The sequence below is a fragment of the Dasypus novemcinctus genome, chromosome 14, assembly GCF_030445035.2.
Source record: "Dasypus novemcinctus isolate mDasNov1 chromosome 14, mDasNov1.1.hap2, whole genome shotgun sequence".
NCBI classification, from domain to species: Eukaryota; Metazoa; Chordata; class Mammalia; order Cingulata; family Dasypodidae; genus Dasypus; species Dasypus novemcinctus.
This window is the reverse complement of record NC_080686.1, coordinates 28,222,899-28,242,287: the sequence shown is the minus strand read 5'-3', so window position 1 is coordinate 28,242,287 and position 19,389 is coordinate 28,222,899. Positions and strand designations below refer to the sequence as shown.

The following is a 19,389-nucleotide window of genomic DNA, read 5'->3' as shown; positions in this document are numbered from 1 at the left end:
GTGCCAGCACTAGTCAGAATTCACAGCAGACAAAACATATGGAGTTACCTCTCTAAGCTTCAGCTGTGAAACAGAGCCTGATTATTTTTAAAATCTTTTGCGTTAGGTATTGTATTGGTTGGAAGAACCAAAAATTGAGTGGTGGAGAGGAGTTGAGCAATACCAGAAGTGGATAATGGGCCTGAGAAGCATTGGGCCCTGGCAGAAGAAACTCATACCAAGTGGCTGCCCCTATCTTTTAATACTGAAACCATTTATTCAAATAACTATCTAGTGTCCCTTCTGATAGCTTATTTTAAGGAATGTATTTCTACTTGAAAAATGTAGAAAACAAAGTATTCCAAAGAAGCTACACTTGGAATGTAATTGAGTCTTACCTATTGTTAAAAAAAAAAAGTACGCACACACACACACACACACACACACACACACACACACGGTACCATGGTCCAGGAAAATAAAACAATGTGCTTTATTTCAGAACGGTAACTTTCTTATGTTGGCATATTAGCCAAAATTCAGTACTGATACAAATATGAATTTCTTAGGAGGCCAAAATATGTATATGACAGGTGAACTTTGAGTTTCTACTTAAAGGCAGAATTTTAAAACTAAAAGTAAAACAATTACAATTATCAATAATGTATAAAACAAAGCACAGTTCACATTTAAGCTGAATAAACAATCCATGTAATTACCTTAACTAATTTTTAATATTTAGAACACTATACATATTTTCAATAAAACATAAGAAAGGCAGCTAGCTCTCCACTTTCCAAGAGCACCTAAGGTTATGTTGTACAATGTAATTTAACACAACAGCATTCTGACCAATGATAAATAATTTATAGGAAACTCTCACCTATTCAATAATGTTTCATTATAAAGCTAATATTTTAACCAATATTAAAATTTAACACTCTATTATGCCGATATTTCCAGAAATATTGTTAAATTAGCAAACAGGTCGTTTTACCATGCCATTTATTAAATGGGAAAAACGATGGTACATTTTGGTTTTTATTTTGAAAGGGATTTAATTGAATAATTTGATTCCTCACTACTTGACAACAACTACATTTTCTTCCTCAGCACTGGGTGGCACTGAGGTGAAAACAGCCTCCATGGTTCTCTACTTCCCTTTAAAAGTTTTCTGGAATTTAATTGAGCATCATTCTGTTCTTGCTCAAACCCCTCCTCCACAAAATGTGAGAGAGATGTAAGATAGAAGTTCTGTTCAAGGCAAGAAGTGTCCAACTTCAAATATTTCACTGTATCAACTTTATGTCATACCAGCTGTTCCGTCCTTGTGTAGTTAAATTAGCGTTGAAAATGAATGAGGACAACAGTACCCTCACTGCTATCATTACTGATTTTTATATAAACTGTTTTATATCCAAGTATATGCATATAAAACATTTGTACAGGTAAATTAGTGTTTAGGGATTAAAAAACCCACAGTAACATCCACAAATATCCTGAGTTCTCAAGTCTATAAAATTTTTTTCCTGACTGGAAACCTGAAAATCATCCTAGCTGTTCATAAAAAATATCAGAATACTGGATAGCTCATTAACTTCGTGCTTTTGTTATTGCTTAATCCTCTAAGTAGTTGTAAAAGAAGGCCACTGAATAGTCGGATATTTACTCAGTAGAGTTGATTTCTACTGGCCAGACTTAAGCCCTAAAAACCAACAGATGAACCAGGATAATCTTTCTCAACTCATTGTCTATTTAGAAATCTGAAACATTGTCAATTAAAGACTTCATTTTTCCTGTAGATTTCAACATGTGAGGCCCAAACTAGAAAAGAAAGAAAGAAAGAATATGAATAAAGATGTTGATTTACATAACAGGAATATAATGCACTGCACCCCGCCCCCCCCCCCCCATCCTGGATCAGAGGGCTGGACTATTCTGCTTGAAAGATCAAGCAGCTACTGATCATATCGAAACCTTATGAATTCATATTATCAACAGAATGAAAGATAAAGAGATGGCCAAATTACTAACTAGAAAAGAAAAACTATAATCATCTTAGCAATATCCCTAAGTTAGCCCAATTTTACTTCGAGTAGAAGGAAATACAAGGTTTCTTCCTTTTTCAATCTCTAAACAATTTTAAAGGGGCTAGAATTTTCTGATAGCTGCCTCTCTCAAATAGATAAGCACATAACCCCTCCATGATAGTAACCTGAATAAAGGGAATATATACACTAATATTTGAGAGTTTCAAAAATCTGCTAAAGCTCTACCTATGAAATGGCACATACACTTCAAGGTCCAGGTCAAACTTCGCCCTCTTGAGAAAACTGTTGCAGGGTATACTACAAGAAAATCACCTTTCTTTGCTTTGAAAATTTCTATGACACAACATGTATATTTTGCCTTAAGATACAAATTTTACCAAATGAATTTCCCTTCATTATGCTTACATACAGTTGCATGTTACATACAGTTCCCTTCATTATGGTTACACTACATGACAAATCTGAAAAACTTAACACTGGAAGATTACTAGGTAGAATGATCAGGGGTTAACTTTAGGCTTTATGTGCTTTTGTAAGTTCCACATGAACAATTATAATTAGGAGGGGAAAACATCTAAATGCTAAACAAAGATGTCATTCTTTTTCTAGCTAGCTGCAATCTATTTGTAGGTAGGGATATCATCCTGTATCACATCCTTTTCAATCTCCCAGAGGACACAGGTGAATGTCTTACAAACTGAAGGTGCTCAGCAATAGAGTTACCATTTTGTATTAGGAAGGAAATCTGAGCACATACTTACCAACACTGTTTCTGAGGTGGTCTGTGAGGCTGACTTTGGAATTACTTTTTCAACTTCACTTTGGCTATCGCTTCGATACCGATGAGCAAATTTCTTTTTCAGAGCCTCTGCAATGAGGGCAGCAGGGTCAGTAGGGTCCACTGGTTTGGGCTTCACATCTTGCTCTGACCTTAGAGAAGAGAAACAGCACACCTCAGTATGCTGGCATCCCCTCAGAGAGGTACCTTATCTACCTTTACATAGTGGACAGCACTTCTCCAGTCTCTCAGGTAACTCCTGAAAACACTGATAAATATTACAAGCATTGAGATAAAAGCCTGGATTTAAGACTCAATAGAAGAGCACAAAGTACCCAAATAACAGCCACTCAATGCATCTCAAGGGCATTGATTATGCTCTCCTTCAGGGCAATCAAGGTTTCATCTTCCTCGGTTGCTATGCCCAGTAGGTCCATAATATAATCTTTACTGAATGAATGACTGACCAATGAAAGATTTCACACGAAAGGCTGACATTTAAATGAGATGGAAGAAACACAAAAAATCTAGAAATGTTTATTTTGCTAATAATCTCTTGCTGCTGTGTATGAGTCACTGGGACCCATCTTTCTTAAACTACGAACTTGAAGAACTCTTCAGGGTAGTCATTTTATGGAACAAAACTTAAGCCTAGTATTTTGTTTCGTCAAGACAAAAAAAAAAGTGGGGGAGGTGTAAATATATCTCACCTTTTAACAGAACGAAGTTTTACACTGTTCATATCTTTAAGGATTTCTAGCATATTTGGCATGTCAGGTTTCTTTGGATTCTCCTTAACCAAAGTCTTTCCGGGATTGGCTTTTTTCTCTCTCCGCTCTCTAATGAGATCAATAGCAGATGTACTTTGGTGGGGCCCTGCTGGAGGGAGGGGAGGTGGTGGCGGTGGTGGAGGTGGGACAGAGGGTGGTGCTGTGGTAACAGATGTGGTCGAATCAAAGTCACCTACAGAAATAAGGAAAAATAATCGTGATCCTTCTGGCAATAGCCAAATCATTTGTAAAGGTAAAATTATGTTAAGGACATAAGTATAAGGGAAAACAGTGTCCTTTAAAAGAATCTCAGTTGTATAGGGAGAAAAGCATTTTCAGTTTCTTTGTTGGAGATGCCTGAATCTCAGTTACTGTGTCATTTAATCTAAAACTCCAGATGGAAAAGTTCCATTTGGCTTACTTAACAGAGGTGTTTTTGTGACAGCAAATGCTCAAATTTGACTGTGGCACAGTTTGTAACCACTTTTAGCAGAATTATAAAGCAGTCTGAATTGCATAAAAACCTCTATTTTCAAAACAGTTTAATTATTTGGTACAATTATAACTATTTAATCAACTATTTGATAAATTTATGGTTTTAAATATAATTTACATATAAGATTTATTTAAGCATTAAAAGCTTGCATTGACTAGAATGTGCTGGAAGGGAAAGTTTTAGATTTATTGTTGAGCAAATTTCTGGAGGGAAAAAAGACTTAATTTCTAAAACACAAAGGAACTAAGATAAGAGTTAAAGAGGTTATAAAATAAGGACCTAAAATTCACCTTTCTGTGGAACTATTGTTGTCTGTTGGGTGAACTATATTAGTAGTAGGAAAAAAGTTATAATGCAAAGAGTTTTATTCAAAATATTTAGATTATAAAAACATCTAAAAGTAAACTCAAAAATTCCCTATTTATGGCAGTTTTCCTACTCAGCCAGGAAAAGGAGGTAAAGCAAAAGAAAAATGGAATTTAAAGTTAAAAAAGAAAAAGCATGGTTTTAGGTTTTTAAAAACTACATGCTTATGCAAATTTCATTAAAGTAACACCTGTTACTCCCCTATCAGTTAGTGTGGAGAGTGCATTCTCCCTCTCTGTCAGCCTTTGCTGTATCTGAGTGGATGAGATCCCCTTGTTGGATGAAGTTATACTCCAGAAGCACAAAGTGACTCAGAGGCAGCATTAACTGTCCTTACTTTAGACAGATCTGGTTAATACTGAACCACCACCACTACCTGCCAACAGGTTAATGGGTTAGGAGGTCAAGGCTATGTTTTCTTCTTTAAGGTGACAATGGCAACCCTAATGAAAGCAACAGAAGACCTCAACGATTCACTTTCTACTTTGAGCAAGAGGGAGAGAAAGGACTATTAAATAGCTACTGTGTGCTAGAAGCATTTTACATAATTTCCACATTTAATCTCACGGTAACCCTACAGCCTAGGTAGTATTACCCCCATTTTACAGAAGGAAAGAATTAACATGGTAAAGTAACTTGCCTCAGGACATACAGGGAGTAAACATCATTCAACCCCAATATGTCAAGCTCAGAAACCAATGTTCCTTTCACTGTGTCACTGGCTGGGATTATCAAATGTAAATTATGATTGGGCCATTATCATAGACAACTAAATTCCCCATAAGAAAGGAAGGCAGTCACATTGGTAGCAATTCAACTGTATGAATTTCAGTGTTTCCCGAAGATATGTTCTAGCCACCCTCTCTAATAGCATCAAGATTGTTCAAAAGAAAACATTTATACTTGAATGGGTTCTGTAATGTACTATGCAGAGGACTGACACTTGGCCTTCGAACAATCCTGACAGTTGTTCTACATTAATATATTTTAAAAGGTGACTTCTGGGAAGCAGATGTGGCTCAAATGGTTAAGAGTGTCCATCGACCATATAGAGGGTCCAGGGTTCAATCCCCAGGGCCTCCTGACCCGTGTGGTGAGCTGGCCCATGTGCAGTGCTGCTGCCGCATGCAAGGAGTGCTATGCCACATAGGGGTCCCCCATGCGTAAGGAGTGTGCCCAGCACACATGAGAGCTGATGCAGCAAAACGACGCAACGAAAAAGAGATGCAGTTTCCAGGTGCTGCGGGATAATGCAAGCGGACACAGAAGAACAGTGAATGGACACAGCAGACAACAGGGGGAAGCGGAGAGGAATAAATAAAAATTAATGTTTTTTTAAAAAAAGTGATTTCTGGCGAAGCGGCTGTAGATCAGTGGCTGAGTGCCTGCTTCCCATGTACAAGGTCCTGGGTTCGATCCCAGGTACCTCCTAAAAAATAAAAAATAAACAAATGTAGAACTTTACATACTTGCAATGAGATTCTGCTGTTCTTGCAGGGTCACAATTTTGGCAATTTGAGCTCTGAGAGTGGCAAGTTCATTTTCAAGAGCACTGATCTTCTGCAGTGCTTCCTCATTTGCCAGAGTTGTAGTCCTCAGATGAGGCTCTTCTTGAGAAGGGTTTGGTAAGGAAGTTTGCCTGCTTGGGGGCTTCTCAAAGAAAGGAAAGTCCTCCTGAAGCTGTTGCCTTGACCTGACCTCTGACCTGCAAAGATGACAGAAAGGTAAAAAAAGGTCGGCTGTCACAGGCTTCCTATGAAATTTCATCATAGGCAGTTGGTAGAACATCAGAATATAACATCTGAGAACAACCAGTAAGACTGACCTTACATAAATCCTCTTCTGTAAGTTTCAAATTAATAAAGAACTTGTCAACCTTATCACTATCATTCTTCTTAACCTTAACCTCTACATAATACTCACAATATTTCAGCAGGCATGAAACATTCCAAAAATATTTTTGCTAAATTCATGTTCTGTTTTGATCTGAATTAAGCAGCGTTTAATGCTTTAAAGAAATGGCAAACTAATTACAGTTACATTTGACATAAAAATAATCCATGTGACCTTCCCAGGGACTTGCCTTCTATGTATCAAGGTCAGTGTATTCTGTGTATGATAACAGTACATATCAAACTGCAGGACATAAGGGACAGTACAGGCCAAATACAACAACAGAAGCTGAAGGGAGAAAAAGAAACGCTGTAACAGAACCCATGGTAATTCAATATCTAGAGAGGTGATTTCATTTTCATTTGGGTTAAAACAAAAGCTTTTATGTGCACTGCCTGGTGGTTCCAAATGGAAGTACTTTGGAGTCCAAAATAAAATCCAGACTTCTGTCAAACTGTCAATTTATATATCTATATAAAGTGTTTCCTTATATTTTGAACAATTAAATTTTCCAGGATTGTATCCCATCTCTAAAGCCTTTTCTACCTCAAATTCTTTCCCTTCAGAAAGTATCCTTAAGTCTCACTTTTCCCTTATACCTAACAAGCAAAACACTGTTAGGCTCTTCTCTGCATTATTTTTAGGTATTATGGTAATTTAGGACTCTACCTATAGTGCTGAAAGGATAGATAGATGAACATACATATATTTGTAGCATCTACCTCTGGACAATACTATCTCAGGAATAAAACCCAAGGCCCTACAGTACTATATTATTTGCATGAGAGGAAAAAACCCATGTTTGAAAGTTACTGAAAGAGAAAGCGAACTAAAACTAAATGTAAACCTCTTCTGAGCAGACATGGGGACGGACATTTTGATATTTGTTATCACATTTAATCTAAGCCTGATGAGAGAGAAACTTTTGTTTTATAGCTGAAGAAACAAGCTAAATATCATATAGCTAGTATGTGAAAGAGCCAATATTTGAAATGAAATATATGAAGCTTTTTCATGCTATCAATATTGCTATCCTTCTATGAAGGATACTGAAGTGCTATTTTGCCCCAACTCAAAAACCAACAGGCTTTTAAAATTAAGTATAACGTTATAGAAAAGAGACCTGCCCCTTTCTGGTAAAAAAAGCTTTAACCATGCTATTCTATTATCATTATTTTACTTTATACAGGTAATGGTAATGTATTTAACCAGGGGTGCCTCTGGCATACTCAAGACTAGAGGAAAAGAATGAAAAGCCCTCTTGGTCTGGAGTTTTAAAGAAAAGAACCCACCACTAACTTCTTTTTCTCATCCACACTGACCAACTGTATCCAAGTGTTTTGGTAGTCACGGATTCCTTTGAAAATCTGATGGTTTTTCTAGGAAAGGTAGCATATATATGCACTCATAAAATTCTGCATATCATTTCAGAGAATTCACAAATCCCTAAGTTAATAATCTCTATGGCTGGCCCTTCCAAATAGACAATAATAGAAGGAAGGCTAGAGCAGAAAAATGTACTTCACCCTCAATTTGGGCTTGAACAGGTACTGAAACTTGCTCCACTGCACAGTCAGATCTCCGACTGCTTACTCCAATAAATACACTCCCTTCCTCTGTAGTAAATGCAAATTTTAAAAGAAAAAAAAATGCATGAGGATTCTATAAGGAACCATACTGATACTGATTAAAATTTTGAAAAATTATTACCGTGGCTCTTTGTGCGTACAATTGGCTAAATACATCCATCTGGCCAAATAATTCTGTTGTACAGCTCTCTATGTTAAATACATTAAGTTACCAGCAGATAGAAATTAGTCAATCTACTGAATGAAATTTTTTGGAGGTGGGGTACTTAAGAGTCAAATATTCAAATATTGTCTAGCTATTCCTATTTAATATGTTTCCTCAAATATATTCTTGGAAATTTTTTTATGTTGTCAATAAAACTAAACTAAATAATGATTAAAAGAAGAAACAATACTCAAGCAGTAGGGGAACTGCTGGTGGGTAATACAGTAGCAGTGACAGAGCTCTAGTTTTAAGAACAGACCTGGGTAAAGTACAGAAATCTCAAGTGCAGAATTAAAGTAGCACACTTATTTAAAACAGCAGTGGAGAAAAAGAGTGCTAGTAACTAGGACTGAGTTTAGAAGAAGACAGCAATCAAAAACAGAATGCTCAGAGGATAGAGAGAATGTACACCACACTTACAGGTGCTAGGGGAGGGGAATCTGGGGGGTGAAGACTGACGGAAGTGGAACTGAGAGATGAGAGAAAGGAAACTGAACCTGTGGACAGAGACCCTCCTTTACTCCTACTGCCTTTCTATTTTCCATGAATTCTGAAACTTGCTTTTATCAAAACTTACCTAAAAAAAAGCTCATAACTCGTGATAAAAGTGAGGATGACCGTTTGTTTACATATTATGTGTGAGTACAGAGATTTCATGAAGTCTATACATAGCAAATAAAGTTAAATTCTGGATTCCAGAATCTTTAATGCTATTAAACAAGAATAAAAACGGATGTTATACTACTTATTCAAAAACTAATGGTCACTTTGGTAGAGATTATATTTTCACCTAAAATTCTTCCAGGCAGTATAGGATCCAAATGTATTAAATGCTTACACATTTGTTTTAAAATGTTAGTAAGTGAATAATTTTCAAGTCCATGAACATTTACTCTTCAATATCCAAACTGGAACAAGATAATACAACACACTGGATTAAAATATCAACTGCACTGGATAGATGGAATGTGAATATATCTCAATAAACCTGCTTTAAAATATTTTTTAAAAATTTACATATATATAAATATAAACTGTAAGGCATGCCCGAACAGCTCTCTTACTTTAAAATATCTTCTTGTTTAAATAAACTAAAGGAGAAAATTAATGAATACTGAGCAGAAACTACAGTGTTAAAAAAAAAAATTAAGTTTCTGTATCTCTTGAGAATTTTATACTTTTGATTTCCATTTACTGAAAATTAAGGACAAATTACTCATTTGTCTTGGATACCAGTGTGCCAGGTCATCTGTACTTTTATGTCTGTACTGTATTTACATCTTTGATTATAGATTTTAAATATCTCTATGTAAAACACTTTTGCTAGTTATAACATAGAACGGCATAATTTCAGAAAATCTAAAAGCGTAAAAGCTCTAGATTTTTGATGTTAAAACAGGAAAAGTAACCCTGAAATGGTCATGTCTTCTCAAAGATGGAGAGCTCACATATTTACAAAAGAACTCCTATCTAAATAAATACATAAATAGAATTGCTCTGTAATGTTCTTCCTTGTGTGAGGGAAAAACATTTCATAATCCTCAGGCATGCCCCCTGCTTTAAAAACACACACACAGACCCTCCACATATGGACAATGTTTACAGGACAGTCTATGAATGGTTCAGTCCTAGAACCTACCCGTTTTGCCATCCTTAACAGCTTTTAAAAGCTGTAACGCAGAGGCAAAATAAATCCAAATTAAGTGAAATGCTAACTCTTTTCTAGAGTTTTTGTATATAATTCAGAGATATTTTAAGAAATAAATACAAAAACAAAAATAAACATCAAGTATGGATATCCTCCAAGCATAAGACAAACAACCAGAGTGTGATCATTTCTTAAAATCATTTTTTGGATACCAACTTCTGCTTATGACATTTCTACTTTCTTTGTTTGATCTTGGCTCTAAAGAGCCTTCTGGCTAAAGGATACAAGCTTCTATTCAGAGTGACACTGCTCAACAATTATCTAGTTCACTTATCTTTTCAATGTTAGCATCAAGGGCAGCCATGCTTGAAGTACAATTCACATAAATACAAAGGGATTTTAGCTCTACTATTCCAAAGGAAATGAAGTTAAGTGTAACACATTTCTGGGGCCCTTTCCTGTTATCTCACAATTAATAAAAACTCAAAAGTTGAGATATTTTTAAACTAGCCCACAGTATTCTAGAAATTCAAAGATGATTTTTATTGACTCTCCCTCACCTTTTTTACTTTAGAGAATAGTCTAGAAAGGTATAAAATACTTCACTGTCAACAGAATCCAGGGAGGGGGCAGAAAGCTGGCAATTCCCAGAAGCAAGAGGTCATAAGGACAAAATGTTAACAAAACAAAACAATCCTTTTAAAGTGAACAATTGGCTGGATAAAGACAAAGGGCCTCGCACATTAGTTTGAAAGAGGGAAGTAATCCATGCAATGCTGCACAGCAGGGAACAGGCAGACAGTTCCGAGACCACAGTCCAGAAGAAGGAGGGATTCATCACATCGGGCTGTTCTTGGTATCCTATCACAAGCTCCTATTGTTTTCTATTTTAAAAGTTGGGCCTTCCTAAAAGCTGTAAGGGTTGAAATGACAAAGGAAATACAATTTCTCTCTTGAATGTGGTATTTTATTGGTATATATATCAGTTAATGTCCAGTGTCGCATTGCTAAGATTAAAAAGAGCAAATAACAGCTGCTGTTTGATACGCTGTGAGTAGAAAACTGTCTTGCTCCAACTCACAGAGTCTCTATCACTCACTGAATCTGTTTGCCTTCAGCACCTCCAGGGCTATAATGAGACAACCTGCTTATTTGCTCAGATATTTCCTTTAGAATCTTGCTACTCACTGCTGTCCTCTTTGACCCTAGGATTCTTCTTTGATACTCCTCCAAAAACAGACATTCCATTTTACACTAAAATTCAAATTTGAAAAACTAATCTGGATATTTTTAGCCCAAGTTCTCAGTCTCACTTTATTAACCATCTAATATTAACCTTTTTGGTAAATATGTTTGTCATCTTTATCAGGTTTCAAACATCCTCAGAGGTAAGAAAAACAAAAGGCTACCTAAAATACTCTGAAGTCCTATGACCCTATCATTTTTATTTGACAAATAGTTTAATATGTATGTGGCACTGGGAGAATTAAGAATTAGCTAAATTTAAAAACCAAGAGTTAATACACAATGAGCAAAGTGGAGAAAAACCATGAACTATTTTAGTATTCCTTAAATAACGTTCTTCCACTCTGAAGGCAATCTGACATTTGATGTCTGTGGTGTCTACTAGAAGTCCCAGACATTATATAATCTTTAATTTCATTATGCACAGTGCAAACGTTATGCTGTCTATACATTTAAAGACTACACACTTTTCTTAGGCCACTCTTCTGAAAGAAAACAAATTATTGTAGGCAAGATTATCAGCTATACCGGTTCTTTTGAAAAATCTCAATGTTTCTAAAATGAAGACTTTTTTCCAATTCAGAGGCCATTCTGTGAATTCAAAGGGAAAAGAAAAGAGAAAAACACCTGAGACCTTAATGAGTGCATGCCACTGTGCTAAGCATTTTCTTTTAAAATTTCCTTCTCCCAAGGTAGATATTAATAGTTCTATTTTATAGATAACAAAGCTGAAGTTCATCTGTAAAAACCATCTGTATGATAACCCATTATGAAGAATACATATGTATGCTATTTTCCTAGAGACATAATACTGTGACATTACAACGAATTTTTTAAAGTTTTAAATTTCAAGCAAAAAATAAAACAATTATCCTGAAGAATTTCTGCTTTCCTACAAATATAAATGTGAGAAGCAGGGAAACACTCAACTGCCATAAACTGATGAGTCTTAAACAGAAGTAGTTTCTACATGGACTAACATGCTAAAATAAAAGTATAAAAGGTAATTCATATTTTAGATGTTATATGTGCAGAATGAGTATTTTTCAACTAGTAGAAAGAAGGACTTTCATCACTAAACAGCCATAATGAGATCACTTCCCCGCCCCTGTTGTGTCAATAGAGGCTACATGGGGACAATAAACATGCACTCTTACTCCTCACAGCCAAAGAGTTACCAGTGGAGATGGAACTGTCAACGCCAGCAGTAACAAGTTCCCCATCCTTGGGTGTGAATAAAGGCTAAGTAAGGAAAATAGACTTCTACCTCCACCTTGCAATAACAGGTGGCTTTCCCCCTTCCACAGCCAGAGCATTGCCATAGGAAATTATCTAAAATAGAAAGTTTTAGAGCCTCATAACATAATACCTAAAATAGCTAGTTTTCAATAGAAAAATCACTTGTCATACTAAGAACCTCGAAAACCACAAACTGAATGATAAAAGACAACTAATAATGCCAACACCAAGATGATAGACATGATACAATTATTTGGCAAAAATTCTAAAGCAACCATGATAAAAACACTTCTATGTGCAATTTATAAACATACTGCAACAAATGAAAAATAGTATCAGCGGGAAAAGAGAACAAATGAAAATTTTAGAACTAAAAAATGAAATTATTTAAATAAAAATATATCACAGATGGGATCAATGCAGAATGTAGGGGACAGAAGAATTTATGAACTTAAAGACAGAATAATGAAACTTACCCAATTTGAACAATAGGGAGAATATACAAATGGGGGGGGGGGGAGGGTAGGGGGAGAGGAGAAACAGAGCCCCAAGGAACTGAGGGACTATCACAAAAGAGCTAACTTTTATGCCACTGAAGTCCTGGAAATAAATAATGGCTGAAAACACCCCAAATATGGCAAAAGAAATTGAAAGACATTGAAACAGGATAAACTCCCCAAAAAGCAACACCAGGACATATTTTACTCAAACTTCTGAAAACTCCAAGACGAAGAAAAAATCTTGAAAGTAGCAAGACAGAAATGACACCTTACCAATAGGTGGGAAACTGTGAATGACAGAGGATTTCTCATTAGGAACCATGGAGGCCAGAAAGAAAAGGTGCAACAAGGGGAAGGCAGGGCATTTTCAGATGAAGGAAACTAAGAACTTGTCACCAGCAGATTTACCCTAAAAAAATGGGTAAAGGGCGTTCTTTAAACTAAATGGAAACAAAGGAAACTGGGATCAGGAAGGAAATCCATAGTAAGCAAAATATACAATATCAATACTAATACATTAAAATGAATAGTATGACTGTTATATTAGCATTGAATTATTATGGTCGAATACAAGAGACTTTCCGTCTCAAGTTTTCCAAATTGTGTTTGACTGTCAAAACAAAAATTATTACACTGTGTGATATGGTTTTAAATATTTGTTGAGGAATTTTTAAAGACAAATATATTACAGACTAGAAAGAAGAGTTGCACGTGTCACTTCAGCCAGTGATAGCTCAGACAGCAGAGGTTCTGTGACCACCTGGGTTTGTAAGATGACTGTGGACATCTCTGAGTCCAGTGGGCCTGATTGCAAAGGAGACATGAAGAGCAATGCTAAGGTAGATGCTGATTACCTACTTTAACTCCTTTACTGTGTAGTCTGTTCATTATCAACAGAGTACGATGCCTGCTGTTCCTAAATGTAGGCAATGATTTGAGAAGAATTTTCCAAATGAGTTTGCAAAACTTACTGTAGAAAAATCACCAAAAATAGAAGCTGGAATTAATGAGGGTGAAGGAACCACAGGGAAAGAGGAAGAAAAAACAAATAAACAAAAAAAGAAAAGAGAGGTGGAATTCGAATAAAACAAAAAGATCATACCATTAAAGGTTATGATAGCCAAACTTCCCACAGCAAAGAAGAAATATATAACAAGTGTGTGTTGCCTTGCAACTTCTGAAATTGCGCTTAAGGAAGCAAAAGGATTTTGCTCAAAAATTCTCCTGTGATGCGTCAGTAATGGGAGAAATGGCCAGAGGTGGATGATGATGGCATTAAAGATCTTGGGGAAGTAAAAAAGTGATTTTGAAAACTTGTCTGTATTTAATGATCTGAACTGAGAGTTGATATGGCCAAAGGGAGGGAGGTCTTTTTAAAAAAACAAGTATTTATCCTCTAGTAAAATTGGAGACTATCCTTGTCCTTGGCATATATTCATGGTTCTGTATAAGGCTGCTTGGCTTTTTTACTGCCAATGTCTAATAAACAGGGGAGACTGTCATGCTTATACATGAAACAGAACTTAGTCAAATAAAAAATTGTGATCATTTGGTTTAAAAAAAAAAAGACATATAATGGGAGAGATTAAAGGGATGGAAAGGGAAGTAAGGTTTCTACACTTCCTTATTAAGCAGGTAAACTGAAGTCATCAGTAGAAATGTGATGTTATGCATATGTAATTGTCCTAAAGAGCTATACAAAGAACTAAACTCAAAAACACTATAGGGACTGGATATCACTTAAGCAGCTGAGTGCCTGCTTCCCACATAGGAGGTCCCAGGTTTGGTTCTCCGTGCCTCCTAAAAATAAACAACAAGCAAACAAATGAAAAAACCAACTTAGGGGACCAGATGTGGCTCAGTGGTTGAGCACTGGCTTTCCACACATGAGATCCTGGGTTCAATCCCCGGCATTGGTACCTCAAAAAAAAAAAAAAAAAAAAAAAATCATTCGAATAGCCCTGTAACTCTTAAGGAAACTTAATTTTAAAAAGTCCAAAAAAGGAAATCTCTTGGACAATACGATTTCATTAGAGAAGTCTACAAAATGTTTAAAGAAGAATTAATATCAATTTTAGAGATGTGGGGAAGCGGACTTGGCCCAGTGGTTAGGGTGTCCGTCTACCACATGGGAGGTCCGCGTGCCGCACACACGGAGAGCTGACACAGCAAGATGACACAACAAAAAGAGAGATTCCCGTGCCACTGACAACAACAGAAGTGGACAAAGAAGAACACGCAGCAAATAGACACAGAGAACAGACAACTGGGGCGGGAGAGGGGAATGGGAGAGAAATAAATAAAATAAATACATCTTTAAAAAAAACAATTTTAGAGATGTGGATGTGGCTCAAGCAAATGGGCTCCTGTCTACCTTATGGGAGGTCCTGGATTCGTATCCTGGGGCCTCCGGGTGAAAGTAAGCTGGCCTGCACGGAGAGCTGGCACAACAAAAAGAGACAAAGAGGAAAGACAAGGAGAGATACAACAAATCAGGGTGCAGAGGTGGCTCAAGCGATTGAATGCCTTTCTCCCAGGATCCGCTCCTGGTGCCTCCTAAAGAAAAGACGAAAAGAAAAGAAAAAGAGATACAAAGTGTACACAGCAAATGGACATAGAGATCAGACAGCAAGCGCAAAACAACAAGGGTGGAGGGGATAAATAAATCTTAAAAAAATAAATAAATAAATCTTTTTAAAAAATCAATTACACAACACGAGGGAATGCTTCCCAACTCATTTTATGAAGCTAGTACTTTGACATCAAAAACAGTACAGGGAAGTGGACTTGGCTCAACAGATAGAATGTCCGCCTATCATATGGGAGGTCCAAAGTTCAAACCCAGGGCCTCCTGACCCATGTGATAAGCTGGCCCACGCACAGTGCTGATGTGCACAAGGAGTGCTGTGTCACACAGGGGTGTCCCCCATGTAGGGGAGCCCCACGCGCAAGGAGTGCGCCCCCGTAAGGACAGCCACCCAGAGTGAAAGAAAGTTCAGCCTGCCTAGGAGTGGTGGCCGCACACATGGAGAAATGACGCAACAAAGAGACACAGATTCCTGGTGCCGCTGACAAGAAAAGAAGTGGACACAGAAGAACACAAAGCAAATGGACACAGAGAACAGACAACTGGGGGGGGGGGAAGGGAAGACAAATTTAAAAAATTAAATCTTTAAAAAAAAGACTGTACAAAAAAGAAAACTGCAGACTAATATCCATCATGAATATAGACACAAAAATCCTAAACAAAATATTAGCAAATACACCCTTACATATAAAAGAATTATACACCATTACCAAGTGGGGCTTATTTCAGGGATGTAAACCTGGTTCAGTATTTGAAAATCCATTAGTATTAATATAGTCCATCTAAATATTAATGGTAAAAAAAAAATCATATGATCATACCTATTTTTTTTTAATTTATTATTTTTATTTAGTTCTCCCCCTCCCCCGAATCATGTACTCTCTTGTGTCCATTTGCTGTACATTCTTCTGGGTCCGCTTGCATTCTTCTGGGTCCGCTTGCTTTCTCAGCAGCACTGGGAATCTGTGTCTCTCTTTTTGTTGTGTCATCTTGCCGCGTTAGCTCTATATGTGTGTGTGGCGCCATTCCTGGGCAGGCTATGCTTTTTTTCCCCCCACAACGGGCAGCTCTCCTTGCAAGGTGCGCTCCTTGCACATGGGGCTCCCCTACGTGGGGGACACCCTGCACTTCTTGTGCGTATCAGCACTGTGTGTGGGCCAGCTCACCACACAGGCCGGGAGGCCCTGGGTTCGAACCCTGGACCTCCTATATGGTAGGCAGACACTCTATCAGTTGAGCCATGTCTGCTTCCCCTGATCATGCCTATTGATGCAGCAAAAAGCATTTGGCAAATTCAATATCCATACATGATAAAAGTTCTGAAAACACAGGAATAGAACAGAACTTCCTCAACTCAGTAGCCTATCTATGAAAACCTACAGCTAAGATTTTGCTTAAAGTGAAAGACTGAATGTTATCATACCCTACAATCAGAAACCAAGCAAGGAGGTCCACTCCTGCCACTACCCTTCAACATATCATTGAAATGAAGGAAGAATGGAAGAAATGAAACTGTTCCTATTTCCAATTTCCTATGCAGAATATCCCAATAAATCTATGGAAAAATACCTACAACTAAAAAGTAAGTGGGATATAAGATAGACATATAAAAAATAAATTACATTTCTGTATATTAGCAACGGACATGTCATTGAAATTTAATATACCATTTACAACTGTAAATGTACTTAATTTCAAAAAGTAAATGCTTAGTAAACACTTAGGTGTAAGTCTAACAAAACATGTACAGGCCTTACACGCTGAAAATGAAAAAGCACTAATAAAGAAATAAAAAGATCTAAATGAACTGGAAAACATAACAAATTTATGGATTGGAAAACTCAACATAGTAAATGTCAATTTACCATAAAATGATATCTTGGTTTAATGCAATTCCTTTCAAAATCCCAGCAAGACTTTTGTATATACAGACAAGATTATTCTAAAATTTATAGGGAAAGGAAAAGAAACTAGACTAGCTAAAAACAGTTTTGAAAAAAAAAGTGGGAGAACCAGTGTACTCAATTTCAAGATTTATATTATACAGCTATAGTGACCAAGACTATGTGACACTGGTAGAGGAAGAGATCATAGGTCAAGGGAACAGAAAAACAACAACAAAATAGACCCACAGAAATATGCTCAAATGACTTTGGACAAAGATGCAAAATCAATTCAGTGCAAAAGAAACTGAATTTTCAACAAATGATGCTAGAGCAATTAAACATCCAGAGGCAAATAACAACAATAAAAACTATATTAGACAAAAACTAACTGAAAATGGATCATGGCTCTAAAGGCAATGTGTAATACCATAAAGTTTTTAGAAGAAAACATAGAAGAAAATCCTCAGAATCTACAGCTAGACAAAAAAATACAACTTGAGACCATAAGCATAATCCATAAAAGGAAAAATTGATGAATTAGAATTCATCAAAATGAAAAAATTTTGCTCAGGGAAAGACCCTGTTAAGAGGATGAAGGGACAAACTACAGGGTACAAATCACACATTTGAAAAAGGACTAATATCTAAACAACTCAGAATTCAACAGTAAAAAAAATTAAAAATAAAAAATTGGCAAAAGATATGAAGGGACATTTTACCATAGAGAAAACACAAATGGCAAACACATGAAAAGGTGTTCAACTTCATCAGGCATTAAAGAAATGTAAATCAAAATCACAATGAGAGGAGGAGGGGCAAGATGGCTCCAAGAATCAGATCATTTTACAGAGCAGTTAGTAAGCAGCCAGAGCTATATAAATCACCTGTTTGAGGGGTCCAGGAGACCAGAAGAGCAACCTGTAACATCCTTGAAAGAACAGAAGGAGACTGCCCCCATCTGAAGTGAAGATGAAGGGAAGAAAGTACAGCACTCCATGCAGCAGAGGCCAGTACCCATCCCCCTACGGCAGGGCAAGACACCTCAGGAGCTATAAGCTCTGTTTCCCAAAATCAGGGGAAGAGACTGTCGGGGCACTGACTTCAGCTACTGATTAGTAAATTCAGCGGCAAAAGCCCAATCAGTCCTAAGTACAGCTAAAGTTTGAACCTGTTCAAGGTGGAAAGAGGCCAGTAGCCTCAATTTTAACTCCGCCTCTGACATGAAGGGAAGCAGGACTAACTGAAAATCACAGTGATGGTAGGGACTGGCTTCTTACGCCCAGGTCAGACTGCTGTCCTAGCCTGGGCTCCAGTCCCACCTCTCACAGGGAAGAAACGGGGAACCTGCACCAGCCCGTCCAGGCAACTATAGTTGTTTTAGGCCCACATGGACTTGACTGTTGGGCACCCATGTGGTGACATCCCCACCACCCATAGGGACAGTGCTCCCTCAGCTTCTCCAGGCAACTGCAGGCCCACACAGACAAGAGTGTTGGGAACACCTGTGGCTCCATCCCCATCCCTGGTAGGGGAGGATGGGGACCAGTGCTTTGTCAGTCTATCTGGCAAACTGCAGTCAGTTTTAGCCCACACGACTTAATTTACTGCGCACAGCTGAAGCCCATCCCTGCCCAATGCAAAGGAGGAAGGGGAATGGAGCTTCACCAGTCTCTCCAGATGGTCTTGGCTTACATGGCATGGATTACTGCAAATGGCTGTGGCTCCGTCCCTACCCCTGGCAGGGGAGCAGGGGGCATGGAGCTTCACTGGTTCCTGGGGCAACGTAGGCAGCTTTAGCCTACATGACTTACAAGTACCAACCACATCCTCGGATCCTACTCTTCCCCCAGCAAGGGCAAGAAACAGATGAAAACGCTGAAAAAACTCAGATTAGCTAAACATGAGTCATTATAAAAAACCAAAATAAGTTAAAGCAAGTATCAAAGAGGGGCTGCAGCACAAAGCCAATCAAATAGAAAGCCAGCACAGAATAAATACATCAAGTAAATAAAATGCCAAGATACCAACAAAAATTACAAGCCAAGAATCATATCCAGCAAGACAGTCCTTCAAAAATGAAGACAGGTTTAAGATATTCAGATTAACAGAAACTGAGAAAGTTTGTAACCAAGAGACAAGGAAATATTAGGTTGGTGC

At 37.3% G+C, this 19,389-nt stretch overlaps 1 protein-coding gene and 1 pseudogene across 4 annotated transcripts in view; one reads left to right on the top strand and one right to left on the bottom strand.

Moving 5' to 3' along the window:
• Window positions 1–448: 448 nt before the first annotated feature.
• MTFR1 (mitochondrial fission regulator 1) overlaps window positions 449–19,389 on the bottom strand; it is a 95,071-nt gene continuing 76,130 nt past the window's right edge. For all 4 annotated transcript variants that reach the window (XM_004482640.5, XM_058275577.2, XM_004482641.4 and 1 more), the window contains 4 exons: window positions 5,910–6,145; window positions 3,519–3,771; window positions 2,792–2,960; window positions 449–1,803 (listed from right to left, as the gene is read on the bottom strand). In XM_004482640.5, the coding sequence (XP_004482697.1) occupies window positions 1,735–1,803; window positions 2,792–2,960; window positions 3,519–3,771; window positions 5,910–6,145 (727 nt within the window). In that variant the 3' untranslated portion in view covers window positions 449–1,734. The remainder of the gene's footprint in view (window positions 1,804–2,791; window positions 2,961–3,518; window positions 3,772–5,909; window positions 6,146–19,389) is intronic.
• LOC139436451 (density-regulated protein pseudogene) lies at window positions 13,467–14,026 on the top strand (annotated as a pseudogene).